Source organism: Periplaneta americana, chromosome 17 (genome assembly GCF_040183065.1).
Source record: "Periplaneta americana isolate PAMFEO1 chromosome 17, P.americana_PAMFEO1_priV1, whole genome shotgun sequence".
NCBI classification, from domain to species: Eukaryota; Metazoa; Arthropoda; class Insecta; order Blattodea; family Blattidae; genus Periplaneta; species Periplaneta americana.
Genome location: NC_091133.1, coordinates 17,399,162 through 17,419,643, shown reverse-complemented (window position 1 = coordinate 17,419,643; position 20,482 = coordinate 17,399,162). Strand labels below are relative to the sequence as shown.

At 35.8% G+C, this 20,482-nt stretch overlaps 1 protein-coding gene across 4 annotated transcripts in view; it reads right to left on the bottom strand.

Annotated features, from left to right (window-relative positions):
• LOC138693456 (JNK1/MAPK8-associated membrane protein) overlaps window positions 1-20,482 on the bottom strand; it is a 66,895-nt gene that overhangs the window by 23,551 nt on the left and 22,862 nt on the right. For all 4 annotated transcript variants that reach the window (XM_069817437.1, XM_069817435.1, XM_069817434.1 and 1 more), the window contains 2 exons: window positions 13,195-13,364; window positions 7,090-7,166 (listed from right to left, as the gene is read on the bottom strand). In XM_069817437.1, the coding sequence (XP_069673538.1) occupies window positions 7,090-7,166; window positions 13,195-13,364 (247 nt within the window). The remainder of the gene's footprint in view (window positions 1-7,089; window positions 7,167-13,194; window positions 13,365-20,482) is intronic.

Genomic DNA, 20,482 nt, shown 5'->3' with positions numbered 1-20,482 from the left:
TTAAAAGCATGCTCTGCTATGGCTGACTTGTCCACGTGACCTAGACGGCAGTTCCTTCTATGCTCGGTGATTTGGGTCTTTAAGCTACGCTTTGTTGTACACTGGCTCGCAAAACTTTTTTCCTATGAAATAACGTGGAAGTGAGCTCTGTGAGACGTTATGTTGGCAATATACCTACATACCCCACTCCACATGTCATGGAGGGGGAGATATTCGAACCCTGAGTTCCAGGTATATCGATGACTCAGAACCAGACTGTTCCAAGTCCATTTTACTATTTCTTTTTTCAGGAGAGTTATATTAAGTCCTGACATTCTATGCTTCATGAAACAATTTGGAATAGTTTCATAGCAACCTTATGGAGAGGAATATTTACAATTTTGTTCGATTCATAGATGAAGATAAGAACTGGAACGCAATGAAACACAGATTTCTTTCTTATAAAAAGTTGGACTTAGAACAGTCTGGTTCTCAGCCATCGATATACCGAGCTAATCGAACTAAAAACATTTTAGAGCAATAATGGTATATGTAACCTACAAAACTAACAACATTGAGTCAATTTTGCACCGAAATGTTTAAAACATGTTGATTATTTCTCTTGAGTATTATACAACATTCCAGGATAATTTTTCATCTTTTATGCACGTATAAATACAATGTTGGATCACAATATAACACAGGTTTGTAATAATGGATACTAAAGTTAAAGTGATAGCACTTATTGAAGAGGGAGGAATGAGCGCTGCTAGTGCTGGTGAATGCTACGGAGTGCACCCAAGAACAGCATCCCATTGCTGGAAACAGTATCGAGAACAAGGTTATTTAACAAGAAAACCAGGGGGCGGACGACCAAGCATTTCTACTCCAGAACAAGACGCTGCACTAATTGCTGCCGTTAGACAACAACCATTCAGCACTGCTAAAATCCTTCGTGCTCGTGCTAACTTCCCAGGATCGAGAGACACAGTTCTTCGACGTATTAAGACACTAGCTAACACAAAACCAAGGAGGGCGGCTATTAAGGATATACTAAAGGAAGATCACAAAATAGATCGCATCGCATTTTGCCAGGAATATTATGAATATCCATGGGAAAATGTGATATTTTCAGATGAAAAGATTTTTTCAAACACCAGTCATGGGCCTATTCAGGTATTTCGTCCTACTGGGTCCACAAGGTTCCAACCTGAATATGTAGCATCAAGACAACGCAGTGGATGTATTTCTGTCGCTGTTTGGGGATGGATTTCCAGGCTAGGAGGAGGAACTCTTTGGAATATAGAAGAGAATTTGACTTCCCAACAATACATCCACATACTGGAAAATATAATGCTACCCAGCGTGCGCATGCTGCAACCTGATGGAATTATATTTTTCCAACAGGACAATTCCTCCATCCACACATCTTGGTTGTGTCAGAGATGGTTTCAGATTCATGAAGATGATATTTCACTCGTCCCTTGGGTTCCAAAAAGTCCTGATCTCGATCCGTTGGAAAATGTTTGGGCCGAAGTTCAGAGCACGGTGAATGATACCCTGGATAACACAAGACCCCAGACGTCACAACAGTTATGGGAAATACTACAGAATGCTTGGGATGATGTAGTCATGTCTGAACGCTATATAAATGGGTTGGTAACTTCCATGAGGATAAGAATGGACAACGTTATACGATATGATGGTAACTGGAGTGGCTATTGATTACATTAATCAAAACAAATTAAGAAGGAAATCAGTATTTCATTTATTAACTACCATTCTTCATTACAAAACTGTTTCTTCATTGGCACTTAAATTTATGAAAATTCAGTTTTCAAATAAATGTCATAAACCCAGCTGGAGTGCAAAGAAACGAAATAATGAAGTTTATCTGTGGCATACTATAATTTGATTTTACTTGAAATTATAAATTTTCACTAATTTCCTCTGCGTTATATTATTTATAAAAATATACACATGAAGAAATGTTTTGCATGTTCTAAATCAGCAGTCAGTGTTTACTGTTTACAAGCCAATATCATGTTTGGTGTTGAAAGAAGAAACAGAAACAGAAGAAGATTTTTGTTTGTAATAATAAAGAAGAAACAGAAACAGAAGAAGATTTTTGTTTGTAATGATAAAGAAGAAACAGAAAGAGAAGAAGATTTTTGTTTGTAATAAAGAAGAAACAGAAACAGAAGAAGATTTTTGTTTGTAGACCTAATAATAAAGAAGAAACAGAAAGAGAAGAAGATTTTTGTTTGTAATAATAAAGAAGAAACAGAAAGAGAAGAAGATTTTTTGTTTGTAATAATAAAGAAGGCTATGTGCAAAGAAGGGCACGAAGAGGGCCATGCTGAAACACTCATTATCTTCAGCACGTTTATATTATCATTTCAACAGAATGGAATAACAATTATAATTTTCTTTAATATTATATGGAATACAGTGCCCTTCTTATATGCTTTGTTTATTTTTTGTTCGTTACATCCACATTTTTGTTCCGTTACTATATGAGAGTAACATGCAAACCTATTTTTGTGTGCAAATATATAAATTAAACTCCGTATCCCACGGGATACAATTGACAATTAAGATTTAAATTATACATATGCCCATAAAAAATTTGTCTTAATAAAATTATTTACAAGATTTTTTTTAGAATATTAATCTGTCGATTGTTGGTGCCAGCTTTAATTAATGTAATTAACGTAGTGTTATTTCTATGACAACAGCCAAAGAAAATAAACTATACGCGCATCATAACGCAAAGAAATGTGGCTAGAGGAGGATCTACAATATGTCATGTTTATTCACTTATAAACTAGGATTCTATTTCAGTTTAGAATCAACTAGCTTACGTGTCGTCAACCTTCTTGTTGTGAGGAGGGATGGTGGTTACCTGCAAGGAGGATACCTGCCGACTGGGGTGAGTACAAATACCAACTTAAGAACGAGGAAAACTCTACAGTATATCGGACAAAAGTTTTGCGAGTCAGTGTACCTATGTACACTGACCCACAGGAACACGGGATTCTGTATACTCCAGCTGATGAAATTCGGTCACGTTTGTCTTTGACCGACCGTAAGCAGTTACTAGTCTGCCTAGTAGGTGTGAAGATTGTCTCCACATTGTGTTGTTGTAGTATCTTGCTGATACGGTCTGTAACATGTCTGTAGTACAGGAGAAAAACCGTACCTCTCTTGGTTTGGCCTTGTCTTGGATCAAGTGGTGTTTGCCATCTTGGTTTTAAGGCTCTTTTAATTTCTCCTGTGGAGTAGCCATTGGCCTCCAATGTAGACATGAGGTGGCCGATTTCCTGTTTTAGATGTTGTGAATCGGGGACCCATTTGGCCTGGTTGAAGAGAGTTTTCATCATCGCCCGCTTCTGCCTGGGGTGGTGGTTTGAGTCGTGTAAATATCTGTCAGTGTGGGTGGACTTTGTGACCGAGGGAACCATTCTCCTTCCTATAGACCATCACAGCCTTCTCTGTCTCCATGGTGAACTGGATCTGTGTGTGGTGGCTGTTCAGGTGGATTAGGAAGTCCTTGAGGGCTTGTTTTCCTGATTCCAGATGACAAATGTATCGTCCACGTATCTGAACCAACAGGCAGGCTTAAGTGCGCAGACTCCAAGGTCGCTTCCTCAAAGGATTCCATGTAGAAATTAGCCACTACAGGATTGAGGGGACTCTCCATGGCCACTCCTTCTGCCTGTTCGTAGAAAATCTGTGACCATTGGAAATATGTGGTAGTCAAAACATGTCGGAAGAGAGCCACGATGTCTTCAGAAAAGATGTCGCCTAGTCATTCTATGGTGTCGCTGACCGGCACTTTAGTGAACAGTGATACCACATCAAAGCTCACTAGAATGTCCTGTGGTTCGACAACCAGCATCTTGAGTCTCTCGAAATGGTTAGAGTCCTTGATGTAGGAGCTCGTCTTGCCTATGTATGGCTTCAAAAGGTTTGTGAGATATTTTGCCAATGCGTAGGTCGGGGAACCAATACTGTTGACAATGGGGCGGAGTGATAGTGGACGAAACGTTCGGTTGTATCACTGACAGACCACGGCCCTCTAGCCCAGAAAATACCTGTTCTATTGACTCCGGCCGTGAAAGCCTACATTCCTTAGATATATTTTTTTACTGATGGCACATACTTTACTGTTCGTCATTCACCTTACGAAGCCAGTTGTGTAGACCAATTTACTGACAGTCATTTCCCAGGATGTGCCATAGGGGGCTGATCTACACTACATCCGCGGTGAGATGAACTAAAGGCTTTTTTCAACATCTACTTGGAGGATTTAATGAAGAACTGTTTTCAGAACATGGGAAGGGTGATAGTAAGAGAAAGAAGAATAAAGTGTATAAGATTTGCTGATATGGCATTGTTAGAAGGAGGAGATAATAAGACAGTGGTAACCAACTCATGCTCTTTGTGCAAGAGCACTCCTTGCTGCACATTGACAGTATACAAGAGCACACCATCCTATCCCAATGCTTGCAATGCCAATGTTGCTCTTTTTTTTTATCGTGAGTACATGTGAGTGCACACAGTGCTTCGTAAGAGCAGCCAAGTTGGTCACCACTGTACTAAGGGACATGCTACTGGAGCTAATTGACAGCTGAGAGCAGTATGGGCTCAAGATAGCAAGCAAAATGAAGACTATAGTTATCGGAAGAAAAATAAAGAAGGTAAACTTGCAAAACCAAAATGAGGCAGTAGAGCAAGTGGACAGCTTCAAATACATGCTATAAGCAGTAACATGAGCTGTTGTCAGGAAGTCAAAAGGAGAATAGCAATGGCAAAGGAAGCTTTTAATAGAAAAAAGAGCATCTTCTGCAAAAAGAACTAAGGAAGAGACTAGTGAAGTGCTTTGTATTGAGTGTGGCATTGTATGGAGCAGAAACATGGACATTACAATGAAATGAAGAGAAATGACTAGAAGCATTGGAAATGTGGATATGGAGAAGAATGGAACTTGTGAAATGGACAGACAGAATAAGAAATGAAGCTGTGCTAGGAAGAGTGGGTGAAAAAAGAATAATGCTGAAAGTGATCAGGAAGAGAAAAAGATATTGGCTGGGTTGCTGACTGAAGGGATGTACTGGAAGGAATGATTAACGGGGATAAGTTCGAGGCAGAAGAAAATATCAGATGATAGACAACACTAAGAAATATGGATCATGTGTGGAGACTAAGAGGAAGACGAAAAAGAAGAAAGATTGGAGAATGCTGGATTTGCAGTGAAGGACCTGCCCTTGGGCCGAAAGCTCTGAATGAATGATATTTAACTGCTGACATTGTGAGCACTTTCTTTTTCCACATACTTTGTATATTTTGGGTTGTTAAAAGTAATATAACACAATTATAATTTTCTTTGAAGTAACTTTAAAAATAACTGTGCATTGATAAATGTAACTGTAACTCAGTTACTTTTCTGTACAGTAACTGTAACTGTATTACAGTTTGGAAGCATCTCATCAGTTACATGAGTGCCCATTACATGACATTTGTAATATTCTTCACAACATTACATAAGAGGAACTGAGACTCATGTTAAACAATTTATTGAAGTGATGCAAAGCTTGTCGATGAGCAGATGGATATCACTTCAAATATTTGTTGTAATTTAAGGTAAGATTAAACACTCTTAATCCTGTAGTTTAATCATAAGACTGAAGAATAGTCTCTGTTTGCGTACTTCATGGTGAAAGTGAGTCCCTTTGTGGCAGACAAGGAGCTAGCAAAAGACCAGGAAAAATATGTTGGAGGCGCTCGAAATTGGAAACCCTATACACGTCATATTCTAACAAACTATTCATCCTCATCAAGTGAAAGGCCATTTTGTCTCAAAAGTTTTACTTATCCTAGACCATCCTAGAGTTTTATCTCTGTAATTATGTATTTGGTGTCTCATACAGAATGTATCAAAAACGATGGTGCAAACTTACACGATTGAAAGTACACGATAATAGAAGCAAAAAAGTCTCAGTAAACATGAATCCACAACGAGCCATTTCTGAGAAAATTACGAATGTATGGTTACACGCTGTCACTGACATCACTGTTTGTAACATCGTATGGTTTACTCCTTGTGCAGTAGAAGTGGTCCCGTGCACTTTGTTTACAAAACTGAACATTGCCGAGAAGTGGAGTTGTAATCAAACCATATACGCAACGCAGAATGTACAGAACGGATACAATACACAGTCTCAAAAGATATCAGTCATGTCATGAGGAGTGCCAGTGTTGCTGTACTGTAGTTACAATGGAACCTTACAGTAACGAGGAGTATGTGGATATGAATTTTATATATGGTAGGGCTAACAACAATGCATGGGAGGCTGTATGCTTGTACCAAGAAACATATTCTGATCAAACCCCGAAAATCATACATTTACAAGACTCCATCAGTGCCTCAGAGAAAATGGATCAGATGAAAAATTAATAGTACATTCTAAATTTCAATTTAATTTGAACTAGAACAATGTTTACAATAAAGTCAGTGACGACTTGTAACCATACATTCGTAATTTTCTCACAAACGGCTCGTTTGCAGACCCATGTTTACTGGGACTTTTTTGCTTCTATTATAGTGTATTTTCAACCGTGTAAGTTTGCGCCATCCTTTTTGATACATTCTGTATAGTCTAGGCCCATTCAGAGAATATGTTCATGCCAGTTAGTATTGTATATTTTTATAATTAAAAATGTTTAGTATCTTTTCAATGTCTGTATTGCTGAGCTGGACTTGGAAAGTATAGCCAGTTACTCTTCTTCAAAATGCCATTGCTGCAGTTTCTATTCTTCATTTATACATTCTCCTAAATACATCATTTTCAACCCATACCTGAGAGGAAGAACTGCCGTGATCTTGTAATTCCAAAAAAAAAAAAATTAGCCTACCTATCTACTTTTTTTTCACTAGTACATCTCTTGAAACACTTTTCAAACCATTGTCTGGGGACCACTGTTCCAGAATGTTTCTCTCTTACCTGGTCTACCACTACTGAGTTTCTTTTTAAATATATGTACACTTAAAGAAACTAAATGCGTAATTAAAAGTAGATATTTCACTATTCGAACTCTAATACTTACTTGATCCAATTTGAAAGCAAAATGAGCGGCATTTGATATAACAGATAAAATGATAACAACATACGGGAAAGAATAATCTGAAACAAATAAAAGAAAATATGTGTATTAGTAAAATAAAGCACGATTCCTGGGAAATTTTAAATTTATTATTATGATTATAAATAAAATATAAGTATGTAGCTATTTAGTGATTAAAGTGTAAGGTTCAGTACAGTCACATGTTGCTACTTTTGCAGCACTGAAGTACAAAATACTGTGAAACTCGTGTACTGCAACAAAGAAAGTAGAGGCTCCCAAACCAGCTGTCTGCAACTTTTTCATTCCGCATGCAGCTTTAAATTAAAGATGGGTGAACAGGGTTCTCAGTCGCAACATTTCTGATATTGGTATAAATTTTTGTAGCAATTGCGAGATGTATACTGTTTGTATGTATTTTGGTGTTTGACGTGATAAAAAGTAAACTATCTGTGGCACTTGCTAAGTGTACAATGTAGACAACATGATTATGACAATTTATTTTTTTAACTTTCCATAGCATAGCCTACATGTATTTTCAAACAGGAGAGTTGCCGACATTGTGTAGTGTTGTTAGACTTGATTATTATTAAAATATATTGACCTTTTTTTGAAGGCTTTATAATAAAAATGTCAACTTTAAACATTAATTAGGAAGTTAGAAAAATAAAGATGTTTTTTAACCATCCCCAAAGATAGAAATCCAAAGGATTCAAGTCAGGAGATTGTGGCCATGCCACAGGGCCACATCTCCCAATTGAAGGGGTCCCAGCAAGAAAGTGCCAAGCCACATTTTTACACTTTTGAAATAAGGCAAGTTGAATGTTTGATCAAATCCTCAAATCACAGAAAAAGTTAAATTTTTATTCTACATCTATAATGAGTTACCTTGATATATTTCTAATTAAAATGTGAAATATATTGTACATATTTTTTTATTATATTATATTAAAAATTTATATTTATATGTATACTGTTCCGTGGCTTGACAGTATCTTGGCTAAAAGAATTACTAATTATATAGTGTGAAATTTTATTAACATTAGAAATGTTATATTTTCAACTATTATTTATCATTTTTAAGACAAAGAAACTTTATATTACTTTCGTTACTTCACAAAAGACAAACAATAACCTAAAATATAGGGTATTTCAAAAGTCAGTTCAAACATTAAACCCCTATAAATATTATAATATTTGAGATGGGGAAGAAAAAAAAACATCACAGTGTTGGGCAAACAACGGGGTTTACAAAACATTGGGAAGATATCCACCGTTCTCTTGTTCAACATACAGCATTCTGTCTGCGACACCATGCACAGCATTTGCCGATAATGTCTTGGAATATTTATAATTTCTTGCGAGATGGCATCTTTCAGTTGCAGTAGGGTTGTTGGATGTGTCAGGAAAACTCGTTCTTTAAGGTAATCCCACGACCAAAAGTCGGCCGGATTGAAATCTGGAGATCGCGGAGGCCACATTGTTGGACAGTGCCTATTGATGACTTCGGTCGGAAAACGAACCTCAATGACGCGTGTTAACTCCACCATTAATTTTTAGTAGGATATTTTACGACGCTTTATCAACATCTTAGGTTATTTAGCGTCTGAATGAAATGAAGGTGATAATGCCGGTGAATGAGTCCGGGGTCCAGCACCGAAAGAAGTTACCCAGCATTTGGTCATACTGGGTTGAGGAGAAACCTCAAAAAACCTCAACCAAGTAACTTGCCCTGATCGAGAATCGAACTCAGGCCACCTGGTTTCCCGGCCAGACGCGCTAACCGTTACTTCACAGGTGTGGGCAATAATGGAATAAGGCAGACTGTTACAGTAAACGGGGACCGCTACTACAGCATGTTACAGAACTTCGTCATCCCTAGACTGAGGAAACACGATATGGAAAACATCATCTTCATGCAAGATGGTGCTCTACCCCACATCTTTATCCCTACAGAACAATTAATTACGCAGATGTTATGTTTGGCGATCGCGTCATCAGTAGGACTTTGCAAAAATGTGGCCTCCGCTATCTCCAGATTTCAATCTGGTCGACTTATGGTTGTGGGGTTACCTTAAGGAACGAGTTTTCCTGACACATCAAACAACCCTACTGCAACTGAAAGATGCCATCTCGCAAGAAATTGCCAATAATCCAAGACATTATCTGCAAAATACTGTGCATGGTGTTCAGACAAGAAGCTGTATGTTGAACAAGAGAACGATGGACATCTTCCCAATGTTTTATAAACCCCGTTGTTTTCCCAATACTGTGATGTTTTTGTTTTTTTCCCTATCTCAAATATTATAATATTTATAGCGGTTTAATGTTTAAACTGACTTTTGAAATAACCTATACATCTTCCACATCATATTCCCCATCATCATATATTAAGTTGAGGTAAAAGCCATGGTGGATTGGGGGGGACATATTCCATTAGCTTCATTACATCTGTAAGTTTGATTTCCTTTATTTTCACAGGTCCCACATTTTTCTGTCTACAGTCATGGTACTTGCGTTCCTTTTCTTCCAAGAAACCTCTTCAAACTCCATATTCATTCTGCTGTTGTTCATTCATTCTCTAGGATTTTGAAGGCCGTCAATGCTCATAAATGGTTGTTTTCCATACTCTCACTGACCTTCCATTAATTTTAACTCTGAAAATGAAAATATATTGTTTGTAGCAATTTTCTGGGGAATACTTCTTGTACCTTCACTTTATATGACTGGCCTCAATACTCCCGAAGAGATACCCCCTTCCTCAATGTAGGTTGTTTTTCAGGACTATTGAATGAAGATCTGCCATGAGCTAACTCTTTTTCTTCTTCTCGTGGAAAGATAGTTCTATTGTCATCTTGAAGAAAATGTATTACTGATATAGTTGAAACAATATTTTAATAATGAATTTTTTCTTCCAATAATAAAATACCGTATTATAGAAGTCAAATTAGTTTGCATGTTTATACTACTCAGAAATCTACTTAATGGTAACTCAATAATATAGTAATGCAATCATATAAATAATAAATATTTAGGATAAGAGAATACCAACCAACGTATTGCAAAAATTTAGGGCAAGAAAATGCCAAGCAACAATTTTAAATTTAAGAATATCTTGACTCACATAAGGTAATAAAAGGAACAAGACATTAGACATTAATGGACAGTATCATCACTTTAAATAAATAATGAAAAAGCAATAATTATAAACATGTTTTTTGAAATGAAATGCATACTTTGTCCAAACAACACGTCTACATTTAACACTCTGAGGGCAATATAATGCCAAGCAACACTTAACTGTATTTCAGTTTTTTATGTTAATTCTTCTTCAGAAAGTGGCAAATAATCAGAATCAAAGCTGGAATCACTGCTTTCATCATTTGATTCATTAAAAAACTTCAGTTTCCTCCTGTGCACCATTCTCTCCAAACTACCTTTGTTGCTTGACATTGTCTTGCCATTATAGAAGATGCATGAAGTATTAGGGCAAGAACATAAAACAGATAATAGAGCCATCTGTTAGGTTTTCTGCAGAAACTCTTGACACCATAATTTTAAATATATTATTTCCCATGAAATGACACGATTAGTTCAATTTGGCAAAAAATGTGGCTTGGCACTTTCTTCCCGGAACCCCCTCAATTCATTGCCCAGGGAAGAGCTGATTGGCTGCATCATGTGCCACCAAAGAGAAATGGGCTGGGCAAGCATCCTGCTGCAGCTACATTACTGCTCGTGTTGCCAGTGGCATGTCTTCCAAAAGCTGGTTGAGGATGTTCTTAAGGAAGTCCGCATAGATGACACCATTCAGAGCATCTTCAAAGAAATAAGGTCCAATTATTCGGTGTCCGAAGATGCCACACCAGACATTGACACTCCATGCTGGTTGTCTACTTCTCTCAGTCAGAGAAGATTGACTTAAGACCAGTAGTGAGCATTATGGATATTGACATCCCTATTGCTCTTGAATGTCGCTTCATCTGTCCACAGAATACTGCAATGAAGCCGGCGGTTTTTGCCTGACAACCAATTGCAGAAAACCACATGACTCTGAAAATCTTCTCCTTCAAGCTGCTAGTGCATATTGATGTGGTAATGATGGTATTTACTGCCATTCAGAATCCTCCACACCACTGTCTGAGTAATTCCAGATTCCGTAGCAATTAATTCTCCTGATCAAGTCATGAGGATTAACAAGAATGGCAGCAATGACACCAGCTGATCTCTCATCTTGCACAGGTCGTCTGATACGTCTATTTTGATTATGGTTAGGCTGCAGCTGTCCAGTTGCTTGTACACGAGCAGCAAGACACCTGAAAACATGGCAAGACTGACAAGCACATTGCAGGTATCTTTTTGTGTACAGATGCTCGGCAACCCGGAAGTTTCTACAAGATTCGCCCAATACTATCAACATATCAAAACCTTCCTGATTTGTGTAAACCATTAATGTTTGTAGTATGTAGGAGGTATTTGTAATCACTCTTAACTTTTGTGTACTTATTTTATTAGTCACAAAAGTAACAGCAAAACTTGAAAAATGTACATACGTAGGAACAGAGAAAACAAAACATTTCTTCCTTATTATACATTGTTGGGCAAGGCCACCTCAGCTTATTACCTGGTTAAGTGTAGTGTACATGTAGACCTGGTCGTACATACTGTCGGTACTGTATTGCGGTGACTGAAGGAAACACTGCTGAGCGAACAAAGGGAAAGGGGTAGTTTACTTGTATTCACCCCTCGACGGTGCAGCCAACCACCAGGTCTACACTCACCCAATAATTGTGCGTGTGTACTATGTCAACATTAAATGGACTTATCTTATTTATATTTTCTCCTTGTAACATTTCTCATTATTAATGGCATTGTCTTTTCGTATGTTTTCTCATTAAAGGAGTAGTAATTGATAAAAACATTTCCTATGAAAGTTGTTTGTTTTGAAGAGCTCTATCAAATGGTACCCTATTTGACTCCGACTTCCATTTAAAATTTTAAAGTGATACACCACTGACTTCACTTCCTGTTAGGGCTGATTGATGAAATAAAGCTCAAGTGAAAGTTCACATGTGCTTTAGTTACAAATATTTTTGTCTCAAAAATTTTAATGCACTAGTTTCCGAAATAAATTACTGTTACGGAGGAATTGTTATTGGTGGATTGATAACTTTAAATTATTGAGGATTTTGTGGATCTTATATTTTAATAATTGCTCATGTTTATGTTCTTCTGGTTTGTTTTGTTTGGCTAATATTTCTTATGAGTATTTGGTGGTCTGAATCACCCTGTATAATTTACAGCAAATTATTCCATTTTCTTCGCATCTTTTCAAGTACATTTTAGAATGGGTTAAGAAAACACTCAATAACTCTATTAGCGATAGCTTGTGTATCTGTGCTCTAGGTTCCTGAGCATGCACACTGTCTTGTATCTGGACTCAGAATATTTTAAGTGACTGATTACTGTTTTCTGGTACTGTACATCATGAACACTAGATAAATGTTGTTTAATTAAGTTCAGTAATATATATAATTTTAATCCACTGTGATTAATTAACAAATATAGCATTATGCAACATTAGGACATATTGAAAAGTGTCAGAAACATCTGCCATCTTATCTGTATTATTGCTAAATTATCGCAAAAACTGGACACTTTTTCAACATAATTATAAAAAGTTTTGTTCCTGGTAACCATTTTACATAGAATTAGTAAAAAATATTTTCATGAAAACGCAACACTAAGAAATGTTGAAATATGCTTGCACCCACACAAAAATGTACCTCATACTATCACTAACATACTTTTCTATTGGTCGCTTATTGCTTCTCATGCTCCCTCCCCCTCCCCCATTCTATCTACTGCATTTAATCTCTTTCTGTCTATCCTGTCCCATAATATTTCTTTCGATTTCATAATTCTCGTTTCTTATTTTTCTCTCTTTTTCCTTAGTTCATCTTTGCTTTTCTTCATTCATTCATTCATTCATTCATTCATTCATTCATTCATTCATTCATTCATTCATTCATTCATTCATTCATTTTTTGTGACATTTAAAATTAAGATTTGAAAAAACTTAAATCTTACAAATAAGTCCTCCAAATACTGCTTGAATTAATGCCAGTGTTGGAAAGAAATAAAGTGCTGCATAAATCGACATCTTCCCATGTTGTGGCAAGAAATGCTGAGCCAACCAGGGCCTCACAAGTAACATAAGTAGAACAGATAATGCGTAGAAAATAAATACCATTGTATACCTGCAAAACATACAAACGTTACATCATTAAATGTTTCCATCTAAAATTACAATTCAACATAATTAAAATTTTTCTTTTATTAAAATAAATGACATCAAGTTTATGACTACACTAATTTTTAAATTTTTATTAAAATAAATTAATTATGTTACTACTTCTCTTAATTTACATATTATCGAAATATACAATATAATGTTACATTTCAGCATCGTCTGGAAATAGTCTGCAGACAAGCAGATATATCAACTAAAAAATAAAATAAAATAAAAAAGGACATTTATATGGATAAGATTTCTCGGATTCTCTTTTCTCTAGCTTTTGCATTTCTTTTAGAGTATGTACTGTATATCGAATTGAACCGAAACATCTAAAAAACAATTTCCAATAATTTCCTGTGTCATGTCAGTATATTCACATTACTAGAGACAGGATTTTCATACACTATCAAATAGTAAAATATGCATGCATTCATGTACTATCAAATTACCAAACATGCACAATGAAGGAAAAAACCACTAAAAATATGCACTATCAATATTCAAACTTACATTTTATTTTCGAATGGCACAATGTGTAACTAACAGTGTTTCCAAAATTTCAGCTGTAAAATTCACGAGTTTATCTGTCAAAATGTTTTTGTACATAGAAAATGACTTTTCTCCGTCACAGGTGCAAATTTAAATTATGAAATTTGAGACAAAATGAGGTCGAATTCTGTGTCTTCAATATTTTCACTGAAAACATAAGTTCATAATCGGGATTTCCACTAATGACTTTGTCCAGTTTGCCTTTAGCTGATGTACTCACAATCACATAGGCAAACCTAAATACTTTCGAACATCTTCAATAATTTCAATAGAATTCTAAGAGTCTACAACTTAGTTATTGCAGTACGCAATTTTGCAAAATTTGTTCACTGTGCCACAAGATATCTTCTCAAACATTTAATTAGAGGCATTGCAATACTTTACACTTCACAGAACTCAAATATAGCAATTCACAAAGCAACTGTGCATGTACTACAGATCTACTATCTTTCCAAATTAAAGGCAGGTAAGGGAAGCATGTTAGCGCTATTGTCGGCAAAGTACAGGCACTAAGTATGGGAGGGATGCATGAGAAACATTCTTCTAATAATAATTTAAGTCTCAGCATGGGGTTTGGATAGAACAAGAGTTAGGGGTTTGAAATTCCAGTGTAACAATACAATCTGGAGATTAGCTGGTAAGGTCCAGGAGCTCTCAGGTACAAGTCCTGCAAACCATAGTCTTTTCACTTATATTTTTCAATAGATACACTCAAATATTGTAAACTCAGAAATGCCAAACTCTAAGTAGCAACATTTATAAAATGTGATTTAACACAAAATATGCATTAAACTATAAAAATGACGTAATATGCAAGATAAACCTCTAAATATGCATTATTAAACGAAAAATCTTGAAAACATCCATTATGCAGGAATTTATTTTAAAAAGGCCTAAATTTGCACATAAGCACGGAAAAAATATACTTATTTCGACTTATTAAGCCATGAAACTGATATTTACAAAGTTTGAGAAGTGTAGCAAGTTTATATAAAAATATGCATTTGCATGGAAATCCTCTCCACACATTACAATGTGAAAAATAATTTTGATAAATTATATCTTCAGTATGTAGTATAGAATATGTAATAAAATCATATTCCCAATTGAAGGGTACACGGGAAAAACGAACAATGTCACAATGCTGTTAAGGGTGATGTCATTATCTAATTCACTGTATTACTACAAACTTTAGTGTTATTTTTACTAAAAGTGGTAAAGGAGAATTAAAACCACGGATACATTCGTCATTTCCTTCATTTCAAGTAGAAACACCAATAAATTTAGCAGTAATATACCGAAATAGATCATTATCTCAACCTTAATGGAAATGTGACATTGTTCGTTTTTCCCGTGTACCCTTCAATTGTAACCATGTTAGGAAACCATTCTCTAATGGCTTGGATATTGTCATTTTTCAAATTGATTAGCCTACAGCAAAATGCAACATAGTACTTTTTTTTTTTTAACATAATGTAATTATTTAATGGATGCGAACTAACTTAAAGTAAATGACACCAAAATATATTTTCATATTAAATTTCGTTCAGTTTGAACATATTCCAACATCCAAATGAAACTGTCAACTGTAAAATTAGGTGTGCTTGGCTAATTAACCCATAAACAGAGGTAAGTGTGAACTATTAGAAAGCAGACGCAATTCCTGTTTAAACAATTCTGAAAGAAAGATCATGTCTCATACAGGTCATTAAAATGTGTGGACTAAAGCTTAAGATATCTCGTGAAACTGAGAAGGATCACCCTTTGCCGAGTTAATTTATTTTTCAGTAAATTGTATACGATATGTATATAAATACTGCTAGGCGATCAGTTACAGTAAGGCCAGGTCCCCAGCACAGTGTTTTTGCACAGAGTATCTTCTTCCCAAGTGCTGAGAGACATCTGATACGACATTGAGACTCTGAAAAATAGCTGTGTGTAGCAGATAATAGATCAACTTTGTTTACCAGCGCCAGTCATCTTCTACTATTAATCTTTCATGCCTGTTATACATCTTACTGCTGAAGAAAGAATTCAAAGACGATTCCTATGTATTGGCAGAATTTGTTCGAAAAGTACAAAGATGAATTGAGCAACAATTACCTGCTGTTGATGTTCCAAATCGTTCATTGTTTAATAGGCAATAGCCAAAAAAAAACTCAATTATATGTGTTGAGTACTTACTGAGGAAACTTTGAACATTGCATTTCCACTAGAAAATTCTCAAAAAATCTCTTAGACAGCTTTCTCAACAAACAGGAATTTCCTATAGATTGGTTCAAAAGGCAACAAAATTATTAAAACTAAAATCCTACACATTTACAGTTGTGAATGAATTAAGACCATGTGCAGATTGACCCACGTTCATGACAGATGAGACCTGAGTCACCTGCGTGAATATGTAAATTCTCAAAACCAATACTGGAATAGAGAAAAACCAGATTTCCCCTATGACGTGCCCAGTCATGCCCAAAAAATAGGTGTTTGGTGCACCATTAGTAACAAATGAATTATAGATCCAACATTTTTTTTTTTTGAGTAGACACTAAGCTCTGATAGGAACTTTACCTGATTTTGCAGCCTTTTTTTTTTCAATCTGCTGACTGAAAGGGAACGTAATTAGGTTTCTTTCTCTTTCTTTCTTTACAGGCAATTCATGATGTGTTTGAAGACAGGACACATCAATACTGTGTGGCCTCAATGTTCCCCTCAATTTATTGTACATTCACTTGCAGAAAAACCAGAGAGTGAGATTGGTAGCACAGTGACACTCAAGGATGCAATGGATACTCTTTACTCCATCACGGACTTATGCAAACACAACACAGTAGCCAGATTTTGTATAATCTGAAGTATGTGCAAGTCGTTTTTAATATCAGTTAACTTTTCTCGGTGTATTATAAAATGATTGAAGTATGTGGTGATATGTGAGTCTGTTCAAACAAACAAACAAGATAATGATGAGGAAAATTATATTTTTTTTATTTCTCCTGTTGGAAGAGCTAAGTCATTTAAAGATACAAGTTCATATATAATTCAAAATATATACTGATATTTCAGTGAAAAAGAAGAAAACTGTGAGACACCAATAGCTAAAACTGTTCGTGTTACTGGTCTCAAGATCTTTAGTGAAGAAAATCATTCGTATCAATATAGCTAAGTTAAACACCTCTAAAAAGGAAACTCAATCTGAATTACAGTGACGAAATTCAATAACATTGAGGACTTTGGGCGGAATATAATAAGAGTTACTTATGGATGTTATAGAAATCACTCACATATCCCCTATTTGCTGATGATATGGCATTGTTAGCAGAAGAGCAGGTGATACTAAGGGACGTGCTACTGGAGCTAAATGACAGCTGTGAGCAGTGTGGATTGAAGATAAATGCAAACAAGACGAGGACTAGAGTTATCAGAAGAAAACTAAAGAAGGTAAACTTGCGAATTCGAAATGAGGCAATAGAACAAGTAGACAGCTTCAATACTTGGGTTGTACTATAAGTAGTAACATGAGCTGCTGCCAGGACATCAAAAGGAGGAAAGCAATGGCAAAGGAAGCTTTTAATATAAAAAGGAGCATCTTCTGTGGACCTCTGGAAAAAGAACTAAGGAAGAGAGTGTGCAGTGTGGCACTGTATGGGGCAGAAACATGACGAATTGAAGAGAAACGACTAAAAGTATTTGAAATGTGGAGAGGAATGGAACATGTGAAATGGATAGACTGAATAAGAAATGAAGTTGTGCTAAAAACAGTGGGTAAAGAAAGAATAATGCTGAAACTGATCAGGAAAAAAAAATGGCTGGGCCACTGGCTAAGAAGAAACTGTCTACTGAAGGATGCACTGGAAGGAATGGTGAACGAGAGAAAAGTTCAGGGCAGAAGAAGAAAGACAACATTAAGATACATGAAATGTATACGGAGACTAAAAGGAAGGCAGAAAATAGGAAAGATTGAAGAATGCTGGGTTTGCAGTGAAAGATTTGCCCTTGGGCAGAACACTATGAATGAATGAATATCCCCTATATTGGATATAATTTTAAGTGCAGTACAAGAAAAAACACGAGGCACAAATTACTAACTTAATTTTAAGAGAGCCACACTGATGGATATCTTGAAGAAAATGGGCTTTTTTTGTAAGAAACACACTCATCAAATCAAAGTAATGGAATATAGAAGAATCCAGTATTGAAGAATGGATTAATTGAATCTGGTGCGTCATTATAGTGAGCTAAGATATAAAGATTTATCTCTTGATGAAACACGGAACAACATGCATTAGAGGAATTTTTGCTGATGGCCAGATGTAACAGCCCCTTGTGATGACAAATTTTCTATCAGAAAAGGGGAGAGGATTGTCATACTCCACACTGGAGGAAGAAATGGATTTATTCCCCATGCTCTACTAGTAACACACAAGACCTCATTGGAAGCTTCAGGTGATTATCATGGATCCATGTCTACAACTATATTTGGAGAATAGTTTGAAGACATGCTGAAACTGTTTGAAAAACCGTAAGTAATCATTATGATAACACTCCATACCACTCCTCTCAGCTTCTAAATCCAATGCTCAAAACTCGTCCTGAAATAATGAAATTCATAAATGAATACAGCATATGATTGCCAATGTCATCCCCTAAAACATTATTATAGTTACAGGAATTTATTAAGTCCATTTAGCAAAAGAGCAAGATATATGCAGTAAATGAATTGGTATTAAAAATGAACATTTCTTCCTGAGATTACCGCCATCGGAAGTGAAATCAGAGATATATGATTTATTCTCACACCAAATTCTCTGGTCCTGCTGCTCTTCACATTTCTGCATTCAGGTCAGCAGTCCCATTCTTACACTACAACTTTTACAGATCAAGACATTTAGTGACCGATGCATATTCATCACATTCTTTATTCATCCACTATATCTCTGTATCCATTTTATACACTTATTTACTCACTATATTTCAACATTTATTCTCTATCCCTTATTAACATCTTAATCCTATCTTATTCTATTTCCCTATTCATGGCAATTTCCTTTACTATTTCCTTCAGTTTCCATTTACTACATAATTTCACTACAATTCTTGTTACTATCTCTACCTTATATTACTCTTGTACTATATAGACTACTGTAATAAGTTTACATAATATTCTTATTTACTATCTATTATTGTTTTCTCTTCTGTCCATATTACTTCCTCATCCCTACTGATACATATCTTGGGCAACCCCTACTCTTACATTCATTACAATACGTACTACTCTTAGCCAACGTCTTAAATACAACCATCATGAACTACTACTAATACTGAATCACTACTCATCAACTTTTCAACTACGTATTTCTTTACTATTTCTTCCCTCCACTGACACACCATTTTCTTAAATTACAAATTGTTTTTTCTTTGCTACAACTCACTCGATTCTTGCTATCTGCTCTATTCACATTATCTGTACTTCCACTTCTTACCACTATCCCTCCTTTTTCCCCTTATCATCTTTCTTGTGCTCCTTTACCTTTTCTAGCTGTTGATCTACATTTCTTTTCTATCACTGAGCCATAAAAATCTTCGCTTTCACTTTTGCTCTCTTGATACACTTCACTTCTACAGTGATCTTTTGGTGAAGTCATGATAGACTTCCACTTCTCCCTGCTCTACTCCTGTCGGCAATCCCTCTCCTTCCTCCTGAAGTTAGAACTTTCTTGGGGTCTTCATACTCGAACCGGCTGCTTGTTTGGAATTTGTTGTATTCATCAGAACTCCAACCTCCATATTCTCTTGCATTCCTGACTTTTCACTTTTCACAACTTCACCACTACTTCTATTTAAGCTTTTATTCACTATCTCCCTTACTTTTCCCTTAATCTCTGTTTTTTTTTCTCTCATTTATATTCTCTATTTCAGATTTATTAAGACTTTCTAAACAGCATTCAATGTCGAATATCTCTCCATTTATTTTTAATTATCCTTTACTAATCTCATGTAGATTCCATTGATCCTCGCTGCTTTCAAAAAGGTTACTATCACTTTTCTCCTACACCTCACTTCATACTCAAAGTCATTTTCGATGCTAATATTTGAGTCTTTTAACGTTTTCCTGTTGCTCACAATCTTCTCTTTTAGCATCGAATTTGCCAATTTCACCAGACCTGTTGTTCCCATGTCCCACCCTACAGACTTCTTTCATTCCTCCATTTCCAATATCTAATCCCATCCACCCTCAACACACAATCAATAACACTTCATATGTCTCCCAAGACTGCTCTTTTCTTGCTCCTCAATCCAAAACAATATTAAATTATTCCTCCTTTTCTATTCTTCTAAGTCTTTCACCTTTCTCTTCAACATCTTATTTTCCTTTTTTGTAGCTCTTCTATCTTCTTATTAATTATAATGATGCTTTCCTTTAAGCTTTCAAGATCCATTTTAATCAGAATTTTCACTCAATTTCCTTTCACTTTAGAACGATTTGCTTACATTACTTTGGTTCACTACTTCATAAAGTGCATGGCCTCACATGTC